This window comes from Python bivittatus, unplaced genomic scaffold (assembly GCF_059951505.1).
Source record: "Python bivittatus isolate LINGU-HERP-01145 unplaced genomic scaffold, Pbiv_v1 ctg000070_np1212, whole genome shotgun sequence".
NCBI classification, from domain to species: Eukaryota; Metazoa; Chordata; class Lepidosauria; order Squamata; family Pythonidae; genus Python; species Python bivittatus.
This window is the reverse complement of record NW_028277034.1, coordinates 50,578,896-50,601,145: the sequence shown is the minus strand read 5'-3', so window position 1 is coordinate 50,601,145 and position 22,250 is coordinate 50,578,896. Positions and strand designations below refer to the sequence as shown.

Sequence of the window (22,250 nt, the reverse complement as noted above, 5' to 3'; positions counted from 1 at the left end):
CAAGGACTCCACAATTCAGCCCTGAGCTACATATATTCTCTTCTATTGATTGTTACTTTTATATGATTCAGTAAATAAATGCTCTATGAATGTGTCAATTTTAATTTTTAATATGGTGAATATTAGTAAATATAACTGATACAAACAAAAGCTCTTTTCGGGTGCTCCATAATTTTTAAAAGTGGGAAGGGGTTCTGAGAGCAAAAAGTGTAAGAACAGTGGTGTAGAACAACACTTCAACCACATGCTGTTCCAGGGGTGTCTGCAGGGTGTGGTCAAAAAGGTCCAGATGGTGCCCACAAGTAAGCCCACTTGAGCTGGCTGATGAAAAGATTGGATAGAAACCTAAATAATAAATGCAGGTAGCCCTCATTTAACACCCACTTGTTTAGTGACCATTTGAAGTTACAATGGCACTGAACAAGAGGGACTTATGACAGGTCCTTATAGTTGCAGCCATTGCAGCGTCCCCGCAGTCACCTGATCACAATTCAGGCACTTGGCAACCAGCTCGCAATTACGACATTGCAGTGTCTCGTGGTCACGTGATCACCATTTGTGACCTTCACTGCCAGCTTCCGACAAGCAAAGTCAATGGGGAAGCTGACAAGAGGTCGCAAATGGCAGGATTCACTTAATGACAGCAACGGAGATGGCTGGAACTGCCATTGTACATCGGCGCAGTCATCTGACATCACGCCTTATGACCGCGTCACTTAGTGACAGAGTTCCTGGTCCCATTACCATTGACAAGCGAGGACTACCTGTAATTTTAAAACAATGTGAAACATAATTCCTGTACAGTAATCAATATTTTCATGTTGTAATGTTCTTTACAATAATTTATAGTTGGAAAAGCATTTTAACATTAATGAATGAATCCGTTATAAAACCATACCCACTGCAAAAGTTGGTGGGGTTCACACATCAGGCTAAGCTGATTCAACTAACCATGGTTTAATAAGTAAACTGCTGTTGGCTACAAACCATGGTTTATAAACTACAGGGAGTTGAAACCCGATCCTTCTGGCGGGACTGCATGGTGTGTTCCTAATAAGCCATGCTTTAGTTAAAACTTTATTCCCAAGCAAATAAGCGCCGGAGGCCCTTTGCTTGCGCAACCCGGTTAATGAAACAACTTGCTGTCCACGTCGCTGTTCCATTCCCTCCTCCCCCTGAGGCGGAACCTTTCTTGCCGACTCCGCGTGGCCGGCCGGACCGCTTTGGCAGAGCGCCTGCGGGCTCTCCTTCCTGGCCAAGATGGCGGCGCCCGCAGTGAGATGCTGTTTTCAGAGAGGTGAGAGCCCAGATCTGGCGAGCAGGCTGGGTGACCAAATCCGTACTAGCCTTTTTTTTCCCCCTCCCCTTCCCCGCTTAAGTTCTCCTCAGAATGGCTCGGCTTGGGATCTTACATTAATAACAATTTATTAAATGTATATGCCCCCCGACTCCCAGTGGGACGGTGGGTACAGAATTGGGCTGTTGCTCTAGAGTAGCGTTTCTTAATTATTTGCCAGATATTAAAGATACTTGCAAAAGTTTAAAACAATGTCATTTTTCTCATTTTTAAAAATTTGTTAAAAGATAGGGTTTTTTCATGAAAAATATTTATGTTGATATCTAAGGGGATTAATATGGTTGTGTTTACATGATTCAATAAATAAACATTCTATGAAACATATAAACAAATATTTAAACATTCTACGTTCAATTTAAATTTTTAAGACGGTAAATATTAATACATATAACACAGGTCAGTAAAAGCTGAATGTATTTGCATAATTTTTTAAAGGGGAAAGTGGTCCTGAGAGCAAAAAGTTTAATAAACGCTGCTCTTAGAGGAGCAAGGGCTGTTTATGCGCCTTCCTTCTCTTGACCAGCTGGCTGTGCCTGGAGGAGAATTTGAGCTGTAAAAATTAAATAGGGGTGGCTTTGTGCATCAATGTAGAAAATATGCCTGCCCATGTATGTGCTGAAGAAACTATCTTGGATTTATGCATAAAATGCCAGTTTGGCCAAGCTACTAGGACTCCCGTCCCTACCCTGGTTCCCCCCACTCCATTTTATTGGACCAAGTCCTAGAATTTGACTAGGAGATTAAAGAGGACTCTTAAGTTCTGTACAGTGAGAATGAAAGGATTGTATCTGTCTTCTTAGAAAAGGAACCTGGAGAAGGGTAAGAACGAGACAAATGCCCCTTTCCTAAATATAAATCTGCAAGGGTTGCAAGTAAATTATTTGTGTATGTGTGTGTGTGTGAATAATCAAGCTTTATTTGTTCTCCATTTTGTAAAGGATTAATTGCTTAGGTAATTCTTGCCTAGATTAATCTTGTCCCACTCTAAAGAAGTACAAAAAGGTTTTGCAAAAAAATCAAGTGATTGGAGCAAATTGGGACGTGCTTGTTTAACCAAAAAACAAGGAAAAGAGAGCTGGGTTGTGATGGGGCCCTAAAAAGGTGCACGGTGTGGAGAAAATGGATGTCAGAATCCAGAAGCTTTCAGTTAAGCTAAACAGGAGAATATTCAAGTCAGCCAGTTCTCAGAGCAATTCTAAGTTGAAAGCTGACTTCTCCTGTGCCTCATTTGGCTGCAGGTGAAATGAAGGTAAACAGCTCTTTATTTTACTTTTTAAAAAAAATCCTCCTGTATTTGTTTGTTTGTTTGTTTATATTTCGAATTTAGATACCGCCCATCTCACAAAGAGTGACTTTTATCCAAAATACATTTCTAGGTTTGAGAGTGGGAAACCTCACTCTCTGGTTCTGCCAAAACATGCTATGGTACTTGCAAATATCAGAACTGCATCATCTATAGACCTTTTTCTGTTATTAAGGGCTTAGAAAGGCCTTTCCAACTTATGCAATTAAAACATGACTAGCAATATAGTTCATTCTGGACTATTATTAGAAGAATGTATTCTCTGTTTTTGTCTTTCTACAGTTTTTGCTCAGAGTCCTAGCCATATTTTCTCTAGAACTCTTCAGCATTCTGCAGTGCTTCCTTGTTTTACTAACTTACTGGTTCCCAGTAGAAACTATGCTGCAAAGTAAGTAAATAAGGGGGATTCATTTGAATCGTTAGTACAAACATTCATGTATACAAACATTCACACACATGCATATACACATACATACATAGTAGCATAAATAGAAATATTGAACAGGGCCAGACAAGCATATCACTAGTATCTGAGTTCAGATATGCAATCTGTTCTTACATGAAATACACTATTACATAAAATATACTACATATCTAAGATTTTGTTAAATTCTATGATTATGACATATTGTTTCTGGTGCACTGTGCAGGCAATTATGAAATGCATTTGCTTCTTATGGAGGCATTTATAAATATAGCACTTCGATTGTACCTTGAAAACATTGTAGCTGTGTTTGTAATTATATTCAAAAGCTGGTTCCATGCAGTATTAGTCATAGGTTAAAACTCTAAGGGAGTCAGATTTTTCCCCTCTAATTTCATCATCCATCCACTGAGACAAATGACGAGAGCTTAAAAATTAATAATTTTAAATATTTTCCACCCATATTAATCGCATATCTATATTTGTCAGGAAATAGCTAAAACATAGACGGATCTTTCTAGTTCCTAAAAGTTTGTCATGAAATAGAGTTGAACTTTCCAATAGAAGAGAATATATGTCATTATATATTGATGATGTTACCTAGTTGGGTAATGAAATGTCTGCAAGCAAACAACCAAGCTCAGAGAGCACCAAGGACTCCCCAGAGCTGAACTTGTTGAAATGTAAGAGAAAACAGCTATTTCTCTGGAACTTTATTTAATATTTTCTAGTTTTGGACCCAACCTGCAAATGGGAACATGCTTTTAATTTAGGTATAATTTCCTGTCTTTGCTTCTCTCTTTTTCTTCTGCATGTCCCTTTAATCGAAAATCCTAATCCCTTTGTCCCTAGTGATAACTGGGTCACTGGTGTGGCTTTGGATAGAAGTGTAGCACCTAGTTTTCTCAAATAAATCAAATTTCTAGTATAGTATACGTTGTGTGTTTTCCTCCTAGTTTTGTTGTGGATTAAGGCAATTCTTATCTCTAAGATGGTGTGTAGCCATTTTTGAAAAAATTGTATTCAGCAGAACTATGTAAAACAAAACTGCTTCTGTTCCCTTAAAGATCAAAAAAGAAATATAAAAGAGTCTCCCAAGAAAAAACCCAGGCATCAGAGGCTAAGAACAAAGATGACCGTTATAAATTGCCTTTACCGCGTGAGCCGAAGGATGATGTTTATTTGACCTGGTGTTATCAAAGACCAGTTTATGACACAGAAGTGGCTTTAGAGCTCTTGAAGAAATTTCAGCCACTGGATTTTACATCCCCCACCCAAGAATTGTATGCTGACATCACCTTGGACATGGCATTGGACAAGAAGGTATTGGCTCGTATGTAGCGTTTCCTTTTTTTACAGCCTTATTTTGTAGCTGGAATCGTTTTTGAGATTTTGTAAGAAGGGAGGTTTTTTTGAAACCAAGTCAAACAATGAAATTGTGTAGTCTGTGAACAATTCTCAGCGTAAGGATTAACAGAACAGATTATTACCAGGGACTAGGCTGTCTAGCAGGTAGTTATTCAGAATGTTTTTGACAAACTGTAAAATGTTTCGGCAGTTATAAGTATTGGATGGATTGAATAAAATTAGGTGGGGAAAAATTGGGGTTCCGTTTGTGTTGTGTGGTTGGTGCTTTGAACAGTTAATATGTCTCTACATACTGCTTAGAGTCATATAACTAAAAAGTGTTGAAGTCCTAGAAGTAAATAATCAAGATATCTAGGGAGGAATTAGAGTAAGAATGACTGAGGAATTTTTCTAAATTCCATTGTCTTTTTTACTCAGGCCTTTTGAGTTGTCCTAATAATTTCAGTGCTTTTAACCATATTTAATTTACGTTTTACATTGTTAGTTGCCTTGAGCACTTTATAGTTGAAATGGCAAAATATGAAGTGATGTAATAAATTGAGTTTTCTTGTGCTTATGGTCCTAGTTGATTAGTTATTTGGATTCTGTAATGTATTTTATATGTTTTTAATTTTTAAAAAAATAACTTTTAAAATCTTATTATAGCTGTTACCTGAACTGAAGCCAGTGAGAATACTAGATTACAAACTGAGAAAAGAAGAAGGCAAAGAATCCTGACCTTTTCTTTTTTTATATACATTTAACTTCCCTTTCCAGACCATGTCTACCCAAGAGATCAATCAACTATAACAATTAAATACAAGATAGCATTATGTTGTTAATAAAACTTTAAAACAATATGTCTCCCCCCTCCCGCCCCACAGTGCATTGAAATATAAACAGCATAAAACCAAGGCCAAGTCATAGCAGTAAAACAACTTAAAATTGTACTTCCAAACCATGGCAACTTCCAGATGTATGGACTTCAATTCCCTAGTCAGGCCATGGCTGAGTATTCCGGGAATTGAAATTCACACATCTAAAAGTTGTCCAACTTTGATCAAAGCACAGCAAATATATCAGTAAAAAGTGACTTCAGGCACTGCTTTTAAAATGACCCAAAATTAATATTTTGAATGGAGCTCTGTAAGTCTAAGAATTATTCTTGAGACAGTTTAAAAAATGTAATATATATATATATATATATATTTTACAAATATATATTTACATTTTTATATATATTGAAATTTCTCATATATCAAATAAGTATTTGTGTTGTTGAATCAGATAATGTGTTTTTTTTCCTTTTGCTTTTATACCTTTCAGAAAACTCTGGGGCCATTTATTAGTACTTTTTTGTTGCCTTACCGTTACACAGATGTCATCCCCAAGATTTTAGTATTTACTGAGGTGAGTTATTGAGCATGGAGTCAAAGATGCTTCAGTCACCTCCATATTACATTGGCATACAGCATAACTCTGTTCCCATGAGGCATGCGGAATGAGGTTTGCTTAAGGTATCAGGAATTTTATGCGCAGAGACTCAATTTATTTGTTTTTATTGTGTAATCAGCAGGAAGAGCACTTTTATCAGGTTCAGCCCAAAGAACTCCACGAGACAGTACAGATACAGTTCTGTTGCATTTATTAGCTTCAGCCTCTCAGACAGAAATCTCTCCAGACTGAATCTATACTTCCCAAGCCAGCCAGCCAAAACACCGTGGTGCCAGTCTCATCTTCTTAGCCTTCCCATGCTCCTGTTGGGGGCTAAGGAAATGCTTATCTCCCCGAGTGCAGCCTTCATCAAACCATTCCATCACAACTTTAGTGAAAACAGAAAAGGGATCCTGGGCGTCCCTTAATGTATATTTAGACACAGGTGATAGAAATCCTTAGAGCAAATTAAATCCTTAGAGAGGATATGATTAAGGATACAGGTAGTCCTCAGGTTACAATGGCAATTGGGACCAGAATTGCTGTTGCAAAGTAATGTGGTTGTAAAGCGTGATGTCACGTGGCCGCATCGCTTAGTGACGACAATCCTGGCAGTCCCGGTTGCCATTGTAACTCCAAGACACGCAGATCATTAAGCAAGAAGCAGTGGGAATCCCAGGTAAGGAGTGCGTGAGGGCTGCACGGAGGGGTTGGGAGGCCTGGTGCAGGCCATGCATGAGCACAGGAACACCAGAGGGGGGTGGATGGTGTGGTGCAAGTGCAGGAAGACCAGGGGGATTTACCAGAGCAACTTGCAGCCTTCCCTGCTGGCTTCCCCATTGACTTTGCTTGTGGGAAGCTGGCAGGGAAGGTTGCAAATGGTGATCATGTGACCGCAGGATGCTGCAACCGTCGTAAATGCAAGCCGGTTGCCAAGCACACGAATTGCGATCAAGTGACTATGGGAGCGCTGCGATGGCCGGAACTTCGAGGACCAGTTGTAAGTACCACTCATTCAGTGCCATCGCATATTCGAATGGTGGTTGAACAAGAGATCGGTAAACAAGGACTACCTGTAGATTCATGTGGCCAGGTAGAAGGATGCACACTTTAGCCTTCATTTCAGTTGTGGTTGTGGATGACGGCTAAATCATAGACTTGACAGAGATTTAATAAAAAATAAACAATACTATATAACTAATGGGTAGGTGGGTTTGATAGAGAAGGCAGCAAGGAAGAACAAATGCAATAGGTTTTGCAGATGTTTATCCATTAGCAGCTGAAGATATCTTGGTCCTTTTTCACAATTATGAAAAACTAGCTATGCCTATAGAATCATCATACTATTTTTTTCTTCATCCTTTTTTCTAAACATTAGCATTGCATAATTAAATTGATGCTGAATTGATGCTAGATACTTTATTATTATGCATTTGGGGACTGATGTTAGCATATAGTTTCCTACACGTGTGTGTGCACCCACCCCTCGCCAAATATGTATCTTATTCTATGCTTGATACAGAATGTGCCCAAGAATTTACAGGGTCCCTGTTAACTGATATTCCATTGGAGGTGGAATTTAGCTCCAGGATCACTTTTTAGAGCTTCAAATGGATGACATCATAACAAGAGTGTTCAGCTTGTTTCATATATCCACTTCTGGCAATAGATTTTCACATCCAGTTTCCCCAGTTTGTTAGCTTTTACAAATGCTGGACCATCCCCAATCTTATCCAGCTAGCCTGGTTGTAGGTCATGCTTGCTAGGAATTATGTGAGTGGTGAAGCCCAATATATTTGGAAGCCTCAATCTGGATGCCCTTACATCTGCCCAGAAAGATTTTTATGTTCTTTTTTTGAGTGGGTGTGGTAATGCAAAGAAATATTCAGTATTCCCAGTGTCTTCTGACTAAATGATTTTTTTCCTTTCAGGATCCAGAAGAGGCAATACTAGCAACAGAAAATGGAGCTGCGATAGTAGGAGGAGTCGAGTTAATTAAGCCGGTATTTAAAATATGTGTAAACTTTGAATCTAAGTTGAAATTAGCTCCTTTATAATTTTTTCTGGGGTCAGAGCTTGGTACAGGTAGTCCTCAAGTTGTGACCATTCATTCAGCGACCATTCGAAGTTACAACGGTGGAGACTTACTACCAGTCCTTGAAGTTCCAGCCATTGCAGTGCCCCCACAGTCACGTGAACAAAATTCAGGTGCCTGGCAACCAACTTGCACTTATGACCAGTTGCAGCGTCCTGCGGTCATGTGATCGCCATTTGCACCATTCACTGCTGGCTTCCCCCAAGCAAAGTTAATGGAAAGCCAGCAAGGAAGGTTGCAAGTCACTGGGGTAAGTTTTCCCCCCTCCCGGCCTTCCTTTGCTTGCATACACCGTGTTCTCCTTCCCCCCTTCGCTCACACACATTCTGCACCCTCTTTCCCCAGCCCCCCTGTGCTTACACACAAATATGCATGCACCCTCTTTCCACGGCCTCCCTGCAATTACACACACGCATGCATGCACCCCAACACCCTCTTTTCATGGCCTCCCTGCGATCGCATGCACCCCATGTCCTCATTCCCCAGCCCTTCTGAGCTCGTGCTGCACTGAGCACCCCCTCCTCCAACTTGCACGTGGCCTGTGCTGATCCTCCCAGGACCTCCCTCACCCTCCTGCGACACCCCCACGATCCTTATCTGGGATTCCCTCGGCTTCCCACTTAGTGACCTGCGCATCTTGAGTTACGATGACAACTGGGACTGCCTGGATTGCCGTCACTAAGTGATCCGGTCATGTGACTTTGTGCTTTACAACTGCATTCACTTAGTGATGGCAATCCTGGTCCTAACTGCCATTGTAACTCAAGGACTACCTGTACTGGGTCAGCCCTTCTGCGATAGGCAGGACGTTGGATGTGCTCTGTTCAGAAAAGATATGTCAGGTCTTGGCATCAGAGTAATATACATTCTGTTGAAACAAAAGCTGAGGTTTGCAGCTGATGGTCACTAGGCAGTTTTAGTGATTAACAGGATTTCTATCTGCAGCCAAGATTTATTTTGTATCATCTAGTTATAATGGGAAGTAAGACTTACGCAAGTCACTGAAAATCCTTTGTTTTGACTTCTGGAAATCTTATTTGGACTTTTCTTTGGCTTAGGAATTCCCCTGACATTCTGCATACATTTTACAATAGATCACTATAGCCACAAGGATAAGTTATTCTTGGAGCAGGGGGGGGGGGGAACAGCAGCAGCTGCTGAGAATCTTAAGAATTAAATTCTGTGTCCAAAACATAATTCTATGATTTCTGAAGGTCTTACGCTGAACAGACAGCTCTGCTTTAAGCTTTGCAGCAGAAGTGTGACTCTCTTCCAACCTTGAATCAAATCACAGCGTGAATTGTATGAAGCTGTTACAGCAAAAACTTAATGCATTTTTTCTCTCTTTAGCACTCTCTGTTGCTAATGCATGTCCTCCTTGTATTAACTCAGGAAGAATATTTAATACAACATCCCTTGGTTAAGCTGGGAAATGGCCCATTTTGGGGGGGATCTACTTCCAGTATATTTTCTAATTTTTTTCGTATTTCATGGTGTCCCTATTTGTCTCACAGTTGTGGAAATTCTGGAGACCCTATGAGGGCAGATAAATTGTTGTGTTTTATACCTCTGGAGAATTCAAACTGTGTTTGAACATCTTTTATACTCCCAGCAGTGTGACAGCACAAAGATTTTTCCTTTGAACTTGCAATTTTTCAAAACAGAAATTTGAACCCTATTCTGAGTACCTCTTCCTTCTTATTTTATTTATTTATTTAAAAGATTTATATAGCTGCCCATCTTATGTATCATAACCCTGGGCGGCTTACAAACAATAATAAGACAATAAAACTGACATAAGAATTGGTGCCCCCCAAAAACGACAGGCGCCTCATATTCAGCAGACAACTTTTCTGGACTCCAGACTCACACTGTTCCAATGTTTGTGGGAAAAGCCAGGTCTTCATGGCTTTTTGGAAGGTTAAGAGGGGAAGAGCAACACTCTCCCTTCTTGTTTCAGCTCTCATACTGTAAGCAAGTGTCCTGTATTTAACTAGGAGCAATGGGTCAGTATTTGCTAATTCAGTGTTTGCAGCAACTTTATAGAACAGAACTACCACAAATAACAAGAATCGACTGTATAAAATATAAAATGGCAACCAGTACATAACAAAACAATGAACAAACGATGAAAAGGGGACTCTCACTCAGCTGGCCCCTAATGCCTGGCAGAAAACCCAGATCTTAATGGCTTTCTTAAAGGTGAGAAGAGTTGGGGCCTGTCATATATTGGGGGGGGAAGAGTCCCCCTCTGGAGGACGGGGCAACCACAGAAAAGGCACACTACCTAGGTCCCATAAGATGACAAGGTTTAAAAGAAGGAACCTGGAGCATGCCTTGTGGAGCATATGGGGTGGGCAGATGTTCTTGGGAGAAGGTGGTCCCTCAGGTAACCCAGTCCTATGCCATGGATGACTTTAAAGGTGATAACCATGCTGCTGCATTCTGGACCCACTGAAGTTTCCAGATGGTTTTCAAGAGCAGCCCCATGTACAGTGCATTGCAGTAGTTCAATATTGAAAATAATATGAAATATAATTTTAATCCTATTATTTTTATGGAGGGAGGGGCATCCGTGAAGGCAAAAATGCCGAGGGCCAACAAAAGTCAAAAAGCCACCCAGAGTCCCCCATTGGGGGGAGATGGGCGGGGATAAGTTTAATAAATAAATAAATAAATAAATAAAATAAAATGCAGCCGTGCCTGTAGGAATTTGCCTAGGACACTTCTGAATGAAGGATTCCTAGAAGGACTGGCAAAAAAATGTATATCGGCTATTTAAGTATTCCCTAAGTGGATTTCTTCTGACAAGAGAAAGGAAAGGAAGAATCAGTGAAAAAAACCACAGGAAAGTAACAAATGGAAAAAGCCGTTTAGGTACTTCACAGTATTGTTGCAGACCACAATGTAATCATCTTCTGGAAACCCTCTTTGTATCTCATTAACTAGACCATTCTTGAAATGTCTACGATTTATGGCCCTGGTCATAAATATTGATTGTTAAATTATGTTTTTCATAGAACAAGTATATGGATCTCCACAGGGATCCTTCCCTATGGATAAACAATGATCTAGTGAGATACCAAAAAAAGAAATGTCCATCTAGAAAAGAGCTGAAAGATTATTATGCTTAATTTCACTTCAGATAATTCTGACTCTATGTTATTTTAATTTAAAGAGTTGCAAAGAGATTGTGTCGTATTTAAGGAAAATGCATCTAACATACTTTCAGTTTTATGTCTGCCCATTGTTCTTATATTTAGTAGCAAAGGAAACATGGGGGGAAAAATCAGATTTTTTTTTTATAAGGGTTTGTGTTGCATATATATTATAACAGCCAAAATGGTAAATCATGATCTCTCTCCTTCCTTTTTTTTTTAATGGACTTTCAGATTTTAAATGAGGAAATCGAGGCAGATTTTTATATCACTGTGCCTGAGATGTCAACCAAAATTAATCCTTTAAGGAATTTTCTGAAACAAAAGTACCCTGCCACAAGAAATGGTAAGAAGAGGATGTTTCTTAAGGATCTAAAGTCTATAAAAACATGACTTCACTATAATTTGGTAGGACTTAATCATTAGACAAAATATATAGGATTGAGCTGCAATGGGCATTTTCTACATTGTACCTTCATTACAGAAGTGACTTCAACAATGCATATAACCTGTGAAATTCCATTTACATTGCAGCAAATGCCTGCGTTTCCATTACAGATCTAAACTTTTTCTCCTTCTCCCCAATCCACCCATTTATAACCTTGAACTGGCAAAAGAAGAAGGAAGATAGGTAGGCCCCAGAGCAGAGCAGGTCTGAGAAGCTGGGAAGCTCAACAGCTTCTCTCCGCACATCTCTTGGAAGTGCAAATCTTCTTTCACTGCCCAGAGCAATTTCTGGAGTTCTGTGATCCAGGTTGCATGCTGGTGTTTAGGTTTAGGATATATTTTTTGGATTTTTATGCAGCCATATTTCTGAGAAGCTTAAGGTCTTGTACATAGTGCACCCTTCTCCAGTTTTTCCCACAAAAGCAGCCCTTTAGCCAAAGTTGGGTGAGAGAATGATTGGCCATGAGTCACCCAGTGAGCTTCCATGGCTGAAGATGACCTTGAACATGGATCTCCCAGGTCCTAGACCAGCACCTTAACCACTGCACCACACTGGTTCTTGTAAAGTGCCCAGGTTCTTCAAAAACACTAGACTTCTATCATAAACATGGGAATAAGAGAATGAGACTGCAGATAATTATCAGATTGAACCAAGAGTTTCAGTGAGTTTGCATAATGACGTCTCGAGGTAAGATACTGAGATGCTTGTAGGATTCCAGGGGCTGGCTATAGTACTGAGAAAGCCTGAGCAAACTCTAAGAAGTTCTAACCTGGCCTTCTTTATAAGGATGAGAACTTTACAACTGGGAGGAGGAAAGGCTGCTCTAAGGATTGCTTCACAGAGTTCTGGATGACTTTACCAACTATAAGCATTAATGTCATTTCCCTGTTTTTTGTTATCAATGTTAGGAACATATTAAACTCATAAGCAGTGACCATGAGGCTTTGTTGTGTACATGGAATTCTTCACATTCTTTTAGTTCCTGGGCAGTCCCAGGAATTCTTCCCAATTGGGAAGAGAAATGGGAGAACAGCTGGTCTGCTCCCATGCTGGGTGGCGCATATATAAGAGGATTTAACCCTAATTTGCTTTTTCTTCAAATCAGGTACCATTACTTACAATATAGCTGAGACGCTTAATTTCTTCAAAATCTGCCATGAGTATTCAGTGACCGACGACAACCTTATTCAAACCCCGTTTGCAATGGTACGTTTTACAAGGCATTTTGGCCAGTGATTTGGCTGTGAGTTCAGTTTGGAAGAGTTTAATCCTTTACTAAAAATTAATGATTGACTGAAAATAAGCACAGATGCACTACTTTGCTTCTTCAGTTTGCGTTTTTGCTTTTTAGGAACACTTTGAAATGGGTCCTTCAGCAGGATAGAGTTAGTCTAATCTGTTATGGAAAGTTTAGCAAGGCATTACTTTTTTGCTAATAGAAGTTTTCTTTCTGAAATATCCATGAAAGGTAGATGTATATAATACTTTCATAAGGAACTACACATAATATACATCCTAGGTTTTTATTTCAATGCTTAAATAATAATCACCATGTTGGCAGGATAATGTATCCTGCAAGTTGGTTTTAAAATCTTCTAAATCACAGGTTTGAATTAGATGGCACCTCTGGAACACCACAATTTTAACTTAAAACATTGTAAAGTGGCTGAAATCTTGCATCCTGTTAGTGTTCTCTCATGAAATTTGGCTAAAATTTCAGACAAGAAAGGCAAAGTTAGTGAGATTTCAGCCATTTCAATTATCATTATTATTGTTGTTGGCTACACAGTCATCCAGATGTTTAGACTGGATTTGGCATTTTTATCCTCCTATCGAGTCCTTCCCAAGGACCTGGGATAGGCAGATGTTGTTTGATGGGGTTAAAGGTATTGTTGCAGGATATAAGCTGTTCCAAGTAAAGCTGCCTTTTGCAATTGACTAATGGTGATTTTGTCAATGCCAATGGTGTTCAAGTGGTGCTCCAGATGTTTTGGGATTGCACCTAAGTACCTATAACTATTGGTAGTCAAATCTGAAAACAAGACCAGGGTTCCCCCCCGCCCCCCGTTTTTTAATTTGCTTTTCATACTATGCTAAGTCTATTTTAGGGTTTGTGCTACAAATTTTTGTATGTGTTTTTTATCCTCCAATGTCCAGAAACTGATTTGCAGGAATTATGGGTGCAGGGGGTTCCAGAGAAGTGTAAACAAGGAGTTGGGTTCTGTGTGCGGCCTCAATTTGTTCAACTGAGTCATAGAAACTGGTTATTATCTGAGAAACGTCCAACTAAAGTCATCTCCAGGCACAACCTGTAGAAGTTCTTGGTGCTCTCTGAGCTTGGCTGTTTGCCTGCAGACGTTTCATTAACCAACTAAGTAACATCATGATGTTGCCTGGTTGGATAATGAAACATCTGCAAGCAAACCACCAAGCTCAGAGAGCATCAAGAACTTCACAGTTCAACCCGGAGCTACAGATATTCTCGTCTATTAGGACAACCTGTAGATTCCTCTCCGCTGCAGAGGGAGATCGATGGACATACCTTCTACTTCAGATCATAGCTTTCATCTCCCCATATTGTCTTCCTCTCCTCCATTCTGCTTTTCAAGGACAGTATATTTCCCCTAAGCTTGCTAGTTGTTTGTGGTTGATTAAATCTTACAGAAAACAGAGGGACAGATATTTTATCCCCAACCCAGAAAAGATGACCTACATAATGGTTCTACAGTATTCATTTACAGTGGTTGAGTTTGAATAAAAATAGAAGATACCTTTGCTTTTTTCACAACAGGGTATTGCTGGAGTAATGATAGTAATAATATTAATAGCACTTGGAGCCTTTAATAGATGGGAAAACGTTTTTCCTTTTATTACACGAAAGCCCAGTGCATTGATTAAATATTTACCCCAGCCACTACAACTGTTATTAACCTGACAGCATTTAATGTTTTCTGCTTCGTTAATTTTGCATTAACTCTTTTCAGCTGGATATGCCTAATGATCAGATACTTGCCAATCTGGACACAATTATTAAGGACATTTGTAAACGCAAACCTTTGAAATATGGTGAGCCACTCTTTTTAAAAATGTCTTAGTTGATGCTGATATTACTCGGATGAATATACTGTAAGATGGGGGAAGCATCTTGCTGATGTCAAGGAGAAAACTGTAAAAAAAGCGATATACACTGCCAATAGAAAACGGTAACAGGCAGAATGTCAGGCAAAAATTGCTTAATAATGCCATTGCTACTTATTTTGCTTCACACGAGGGAAACTTCTAAAAACCTTTTCATTCTTTGAGAAGTTGTTTGGGAGTTTTGAGAATAGCATTCTCCTTTAAAGTGGCAAAATTATTATACTGAAAAGTCCCCATTTTTTCCCTCCTACAGAATAATTACTCATTAAAAAAATAATTTCTACCTGCAACAGCCTAGGATGGGAAATTTTAGTGCAGGATGTTTCTATCTTGAAATGTTTTGACCTTGAGCAACCATGTTGAATGTTCTGAGCTCAAAATAAAATGTTTGGGTTCTGAGAGTTTTGTTTTAAGGTCAGTGCAGAATGCGCCATTTTGTTCTGGCCTCAGAACAAAATCTGACCTTTTTCAAGGACATTGCTTTGAGTGTTGCAGCTCTTTTGAGTATTTCAGTTAAGCTGTTTTAAGCTGTTTTGCCTGCAGAGGCTACTGATAGTACTATACAGGGTTTGGAATGGTTTGTTGAGTTTTTGTTTGCAGAATCTGGAAAAAAAAGTAGTAGTGGGTTTTTGGGTGGTTTTTTTGCTGCAGTTAGGGTAATGTTATTCATGCAGTTACAGTGGGGCAAAAAAGTATTTAGTCAGCCACCAATTGTGCAAGTTCTCCCACTTAAAAAGATGAGAGAGGCCTGTAATTTTCATCATAGGTATACCTCAACTATGAGAGACAAAATGGGACAAAAAATCCAGAAAATCACATTGTCTGATTTTTAAAGAATTTATTTGCAAATCATGGTGGAAAATAAGTATTTGGTCACCTACAAACAAGCAAGATGTCTGGCTCTCACAGACTGTAACTACTTCTTTAAGAGGCTCCTCTGTCCTCCACTCGTTACCTGTAGTAATGGCACCTGTTTGACCTTGTTATCAGTATAAAAGACACCTGTCCACAACCTCAAACAGTCACACTCCAAACTCCACTATGGGCAAGACCAAAGAGCTGTCGAAGGACACCAGAAACAAAATTGTAGACCTGCACCAGGCTGGGAAGACTGAATCTGCAATAGGCAAGCAGCTTGGTGTGAAGAAATCAACTGTGGGAGCAATAATTAGAAAATGGAAGACATACAAGACCACTGATAATCTCCCTCGACCTGGGGCTCCACGCAAGATCTCACCCTGTGGGGTCAAAATGATCACAAGAACAGTGAGCAAAAATCCCAGAACCACACGGGGGGACCTAGTGAATGACCTGCAGAGAGCTGGGACCAAAGTAACAAAGGCTACCATCAGTAACACACTACCCCGCCAGGGACTCAAATCCTGCAGTGCCAGACGTGTCCCCCTGCTTAAGCCAGTACATGTCCGGGCCTGTCTGAAGTTTGCTAGAGAGCATTTGGATGATCCAGAAGAGGATTGGGAGAATGTCATATGGTCAGATGAAACCAAAGTAGAACGTTTTGGTCTAAACTCAACTCGTTGTGTTTGGAGGAGAGAGAATGCTGAGTTGCATCCAAAGAACACCATACCTACTGTGAAGCATGGGGGTGGAAACATCATGCTTTGGGGCTGTTTTTCTGCAAAGGGACCAGGACGACTGATCTGTGTAAAGGAAAGAATGAATGGGGCCATGTATCGTGAGATTTTGAGTGCACACCTCCTTCCATCAGCAAGGGCATTGAAGATGAAACGTGGCTGGGTCTTTCAGCATGACAATGATCCCAAGCACACCGCCTGGGCAACGAAGGAGTGGCTTCGTAAGAAGCATTTCAAGGTCCTGGAGTGGCCTAGCCAGTCTCCAGATCTCAACCCCATGGAAAACCTTTGGAGGGAGTTGAAAGTCTGTGTTGCCCAGCAACAGCCCCAAAACATCCCTGCTCTAGAGGAGATCTGCATGGAGGAATGGGCCAAAATACCAGCAACAGTGTGTGAAAACCTTGTGAAGACTTACAGAAAACGTTTGACCTCTGTCATTGCCAACAAAGGATATATAACAAAGTATTGAGATGAACTTTTGATATTGACCAAATACTTATTTTCCATGATTTGCAAATAAATTCTTTAAAAATCAGACAATGTGATTTTCTGGATTTTTTCCCCCATTTTGTCTCTCGTAGTTGAGGTATACCTATGATGAAAATTACAGGCCTCTCTCATCTTTTTAAGTGGGAGAACTTGCACAATTGGTGGCTGACTAAATACTTTTTTGCCCCACTGTAAGCACTAGACACCTCCCCTCCCCGCTTTTCATTTTTGTAGTCAATAAAATGTCAGCCATATGCCAGAGCAACACAATTGCTTCGTTGGGTTTGTGCATGGCAAGGAGCCAAAGCCTACCTCACAGGGTTATTGGAGAGAAAAATGGGAGGAAGGAGTGCTGTGTATACCACCTTGAGCTGTTGAAGGAATGACAGGATATTAATATTAGTAATAATTTAATATTAATATTGATAAAATAATAATCATTAAATATTATAAAGTTATTATTACAATTTGTATATAAAGTTTGCCCGATTCTCAATGACTCTGGGCAGTTCACATGTAAGCAATATTAAAAGGAATAAAACAATATAATAATAAACCAGAACAAGAAAGAAAAGATGGCAAACCGGACAGGAGGAAAAAGTAATCCATACTACCAAAAGGGTCCTACAATCACCCTCTCCAGGTCTTCTGGCCTTTCAAAACACCACTCGGGGGGTGGCCATCCAGATCGCAGGGTGAACCTCATTCCAGAGGGCAGGGGCTGCTACAGAGAACATGCGCTTCGGGGGTCCTGATAGATGGCATTGTTTAATCAAAGGAACTTTGGCCATGCCAACCCTGCCAGATCGAATTGGTTGGGCAAAAACTGTGGGAGACTGGCAATAACCAATCTCAAGTAACCAGACCCTATGTCATCTAACAAATAAATCAGTTTATTTCAATGATAAATAAATCAGTAAATAAAATTTGCAAAAACTGTTCCCCGAGTTTGTTAAATAAATGCCATGGAAGTCCTGTGGTTCTTGCCATACAGCTTACAGAGAAAATGGCCAAGGGGATGATTTATAATCTTAAAAAACAAATAAAGTCCAATAGTCTATAAATGCATTTCCCTTGTTTTCTGAGATTTGTGCCTTCCTGCTTTGTTGACCTTCCAGATGTTCCAGTGATCAGTTACAATTCCATTGTTCTTTTCACACAAACTATTACCAATCCAGGTGTTCTCCATCCAAATTTTATTTCTTTTTCTGAAAGGAGGACATTTATATCGGTCTCTATTCTATTTAATTCCATTATTTTCAACCCCACAATTTATCAGGATAATTTTGAATCCTGCTTCTGTCTTCTATGGCATTAGCTGTCCTGTCTTGTTTTGTACCCTCTGCCAATCTGATAAGCAGTCCCTTCACTTATTCACCCAGTTCATTAATGAAATTGTTGAAAAATAGAAGCCCAAGGGCTGACCAAAAAGGTTGAAATTGTAGGGAAATAGTTTCATCTTAAATATTAGGAAGAATTTCTTGATGGTAAGAACTGTCAAACAGTGGAATAGATTGCTGGTGTGGGTCTTCCGGGCTGTGTGGCCGTGTTCTGGAAGTTTTGTTTCCTAACGTTTCGCCAGCACCTGTGACCGGCATCTTCAGAGTGCAGGAGCACAGACAGGAGCAGTTCTCTCTGTGCCCAGGATGAGGGGACCCTTTTGTGGGTATAGAGATCTGAGGGGGGGATTCGGGGTGTGTGGTGGGGGGGTTAGGGGGTGTGTGTGGGGGTGTGGGGTTGGGTTAACGAGTGGCTGCTTGTTTTGGTGTCAGAATAGGTGTGTATCTTCCTGGGGATTAGGCAGGGTTTTTTCTTCTATTGAGTTGTTATAGATTGCCTCATGAAGTAGCCTGTTCCCCTTCATTGGAAGTGTTCAAACAGAATCTGTCTGAAATGCTTTAGCAGATCCTACCCTGAGCAGAATGTGACAAGGTGACTTCTGAAGATACTTCCAACTCTAAGATGCTGTAATTCTGTGAATTGAATTGACATCTCACTCTAGTTTATTAAGGAACTTTGTTGAGTACTTTTTGAGTAAGTTTTTTCAAACAACTATGGACAGACATGCCCTTCAGCCCATACTTAATCCATCTGCTCATCTGAATATCTTTTTTTAAAATAATTTTTATTAAAGATTTTCACATAAGTAAAGGATAAACATGAAATTATATAGAGTAAAATTAAGAAAGAAAGAGATAAAAGATAAAAGGAGAAGGAGAAAAGACAGTGCAGGTAGAAAAAGGAAAAATATATAAAGAAGTGACTTCTGAACTTCTTCACAGCAGTTACCCACAAATTCATTATCTCTCCTCCCTCTGTCTGCTGATCTGAATATCAAGGGGTGCTTTGTCAAATGCTTTGCCAATACCAAGCGATAGTATATCTGCAACATTCCCACGATTTTTAATGAAGTTACCATATCAAAAAATGAAATAAGATTTGTTAGGTCCTGTTCTTGAGAAATCCATGCTGATTTTTGCTAACCAGTATTATAGTTTTAATAATGACTATTTTATATGGTTTTCTTTTTAATTGAGTGTTGCCCGCCACCCAGAGTCACTTTTTTATGAGATGGGCGGCTATAAAAAATATGATCAACAAATAAATGATCACTGTATTGTTTTCAAAGTGTATACAGAATCAATAGTTTGATCATCTGCTCTGGAATTTTTCCAAGCATGGCCAACCTGGAAAAAGTATTAAGATTTAATGGTTATGCTTTTTGTAACGTTTAAATGCCAAGAGTGCTGGGTATTTTTGATTTGTTCCTTTCAGATATTCAGATGTTCAGCGATGAACATGATAGAAACTGTTTCCAAGCTGTGTGCTGATGAACTCTGGCAGCAAACCACACTGTGTTGATTTTTGATAGTGAAGAGGGAGCTCAAACTGGCTGCTTACTCCCCCTTTCACCAATTCTCTTTCCTGAGATTCCAGCAGGCTAAGTCTAAACGTAAACCTACACCTAACCCAGTGTTTCTCAACCTTGGCGGCTTTAAGATGGCTGGACTTCAACTCCCAGAATTCCCCAGCCAGCATGGCTTACTGGGGAATTCTGGGAGTTGAAGTCCACCCACCTTAAAGCCACCAAGGTTGAGAAACACTGGCTTAACCAATAGGCAGCCTCAGGTTCACATGTTGCTTCCTCTTCTCATAAAGAGGAAGACTTTTAAAGCAGCCCTTCCTGTTTAAAAGAAACTGCAACTTTCCCAAATCAGCAAATGCCCATTTGTTTATAACATAGTTTATAAAGTAGTTACGGTTTTCTGCCCGGACTTACTGATAAACTATAGCTTGAACACCCACCCGTCCACCCCACTTGCTGAATTTGGATGAATCATTAACTGTGGATTCTTACAAACCATGGACCGAAGCTTTTTAACCCTCTCCCTTCGTGCAAAAAGAGATAGGAAGGGTAGATAGCACGAGTGTGAGATGCATAACAAATCACCCGTTTCACAGGTAGTGTTGACATTTGCAATAGGGCCAAGGAATTCTGCTGACTGCTTTTTGATCAACTGCAGTGGATAGATGAGAAGCACCACTGCTGGGTGGAATCTCTGTTTGAGGTCTAGCCACCAAGTTCCTGACCCAAGCTGTGGTTACTGCTGCAAACAGAAGCAATGTTACAGGATGCCAGACCTATTTACCGAATGCAATAGAAAACGCCCCAAAATTAGGGAAGAATTGCCTTCATTAGTAGATAGTGGGAACGTTAGAGACAGGGGGTAAAACTATAAAAGGAATTTAGACTGACTTCTCCCCTGTTGGTAAAAAATAAACCAGCTGCTTTTCTCTTATTATTTATTTATTTGCTTACGAAACAGTTTTATAGACTGCCCACTTTGGTGGACGCGAGGCGGTTTACGAAAACAAAACAAAACCGAACAGCAAAACAAAAAATGGCCAATATTTGAAATCTCATGGCTTATCCTGGTCATGCAGCCATGTTTAAATTAAATTTTAAAAGTGTTTTCCCTGTCTTCACCTCCCTTTTTAATCTTGGGCTCCAAGGGCCAACCCTTCTCTTGATCTGAAGAAGGTTGCCCACAATTGAGGTGCTTAACACGGACCGTAGCTCTTTTCTTTCATCAAAAGCAGTAATATATTGTACATACTATGCCAAATGTGGTCCGTGGTTCAACTCAGCCTTCTAAATCGTACCGATTTTAATGGGAGAACTGAATACCTGCTTAAATTTCTTCCATTGACATATGAGAGGCTTAAAGCTGCTTACTCTCACATGGACTTGCCATTTTCAACAGTTCTTTTAATAATTTTGCACCATGTTGTCAGGGTTGGATCATCCACACTCTGTCAATAGGCAATCACTAGCAGCACCAAAATAAGTTGAATTCTTCCTTCTTGCTCCCTTATCCCTTATCTTTTCTGTTTGTTTGTTTGTTTGTTTGTTTAAAGGTCCTTTTGTGACAAGTATGAGCATTCGAAGTTCAACTAGTGAAGCCTTAGATGTAAAAGTTGAACAATTTCTCCCTAAAGAAGCACTGGGAGAAAAGTTGGAAGAAGCTGAAAGCATCAGTGAAGAAGAAAAGCAGGAATCCAGATAATGAGAAGGTTGCAGAAATGTCATTCTCCTTGTATAAAAATTATAAAGGGTTGTTCTTGTAGCTCTTCCATGGATTCCATCAAGTTCTGGTCTTGAAAGAGAAGTATGCACCAATATCAGAGACAACAATTCAGTTGTCTCCAAAACTGAAGCTCCTTAGAGCTGTTAGATCAGCAATCCCCAAAATTTTGGGCCTATATGTATCAGAATTTTTGGTATTGCAGGCTCAGCACATCTGGAGAGTCTGCCTGCACTAACATTAATGTTTCAGTGCAAACCATTCTCAGTTTGTAAAAAAGGTGTAATTGCACAAAGTATTATTAAAAATTTAAAGTCTTGTATTCAGTTTTTATTTGTTTATCTAGGAAGCTCTTGTGTCCCTCGAGTTTTTGCTTTAATCTTTTTCAATCCACAGATGAAGTGTTTATATCTTAATGGTCTTTTAAGAAAAAATAAAATGCATTGGCAGGTTAATAAGGTGGGTTATGTTGGGCATGGCTGCTATTTGCACTCTGACAAAAGTGCTGAGAGCATCTGGCCTTGGAGATTCATGACAGATACTAAGGAAGATCCCATCCTCTGTCCACATATTATGGACATGTAGCAACAGTATCTTTCATCATTGCTTAAAATGAGGTAGAGTAGACAACATATTGCAGGTAGTACAGGAACCTTGGTCTTTCGAATCATCTGAGTTTAGAAAAATGTCATCAGGCCTGTTGGATAGTTAAAAGCCTGAAGTTCTTTCCTTAAACTCTCACCAGCCAGGGGACAAGGAATTTGCATCTAACCTCCCAGTTTCACACTCAGATAAATCCCTTTCCTGCCCCCACCCCCAGTAGAGGCTTATATAGGATTTAAATATGTTTATTTCGCCTTGCCTTGCTTCCCTTTG

The 22,250-nt window shown here is 39.8% G+C and overlaps 1 protein-coding gene across 1 annotated transcript; it reads left to right on the top strand.

The window, feature by feature from the left end:
* The first annotated feature begins 1,177 nt into the window (after positions 1-1,177).
* Positions 1,178-21,696, top strand: MRPL1 (mitochondrial ribosomal protein L1). Its single transcript, XM_007437059.3, has 9 exons — positions 1,178-1,297; positions 2,943-3,048; positions 4,152-4,407; positions 5,758-5,841; positions 7,797-7,868; positions 11,353-11,464; positions 12,672-12,772; positions 14,551-14,632; positions 21,208-21,696. Exons 1-9 carry the CDS (start codon positions 1,261-1,263, stop codon positions 21,354-21,356), a joined length of 999 nt encoding a protein of 332 aa, XP_007437121.1. The 5' UTR covers positions 1,178-1,260; the 3' UTR covers positions 21,357-21,696.
* Positions 21,697-22,250: the final 554 nt, after the last annotated feature.

Coding starts and splice junctions, on each gene's coding strand:
- MRPL1 (XM_007437059.3), top strand. CDS start 1,261: ATGGCGGCGCCCGCAGTGAGATGCTGTTTTCAGAGAG. Junction 1,298..2,942: donor GAGATGCTGTTTTCAGAGAG/GTGAGAGCCCAG, acceptor GTCTTTCTACAG/TTTTTGCTCAGAGTCCTAGC. Junction 12,773..14,550: donor TTCAAACCCCGTTTGCAATG/GTACGTTTTACA, acceptor AACTCTTTTCAG/CTGGATATGCCTAATGATCA.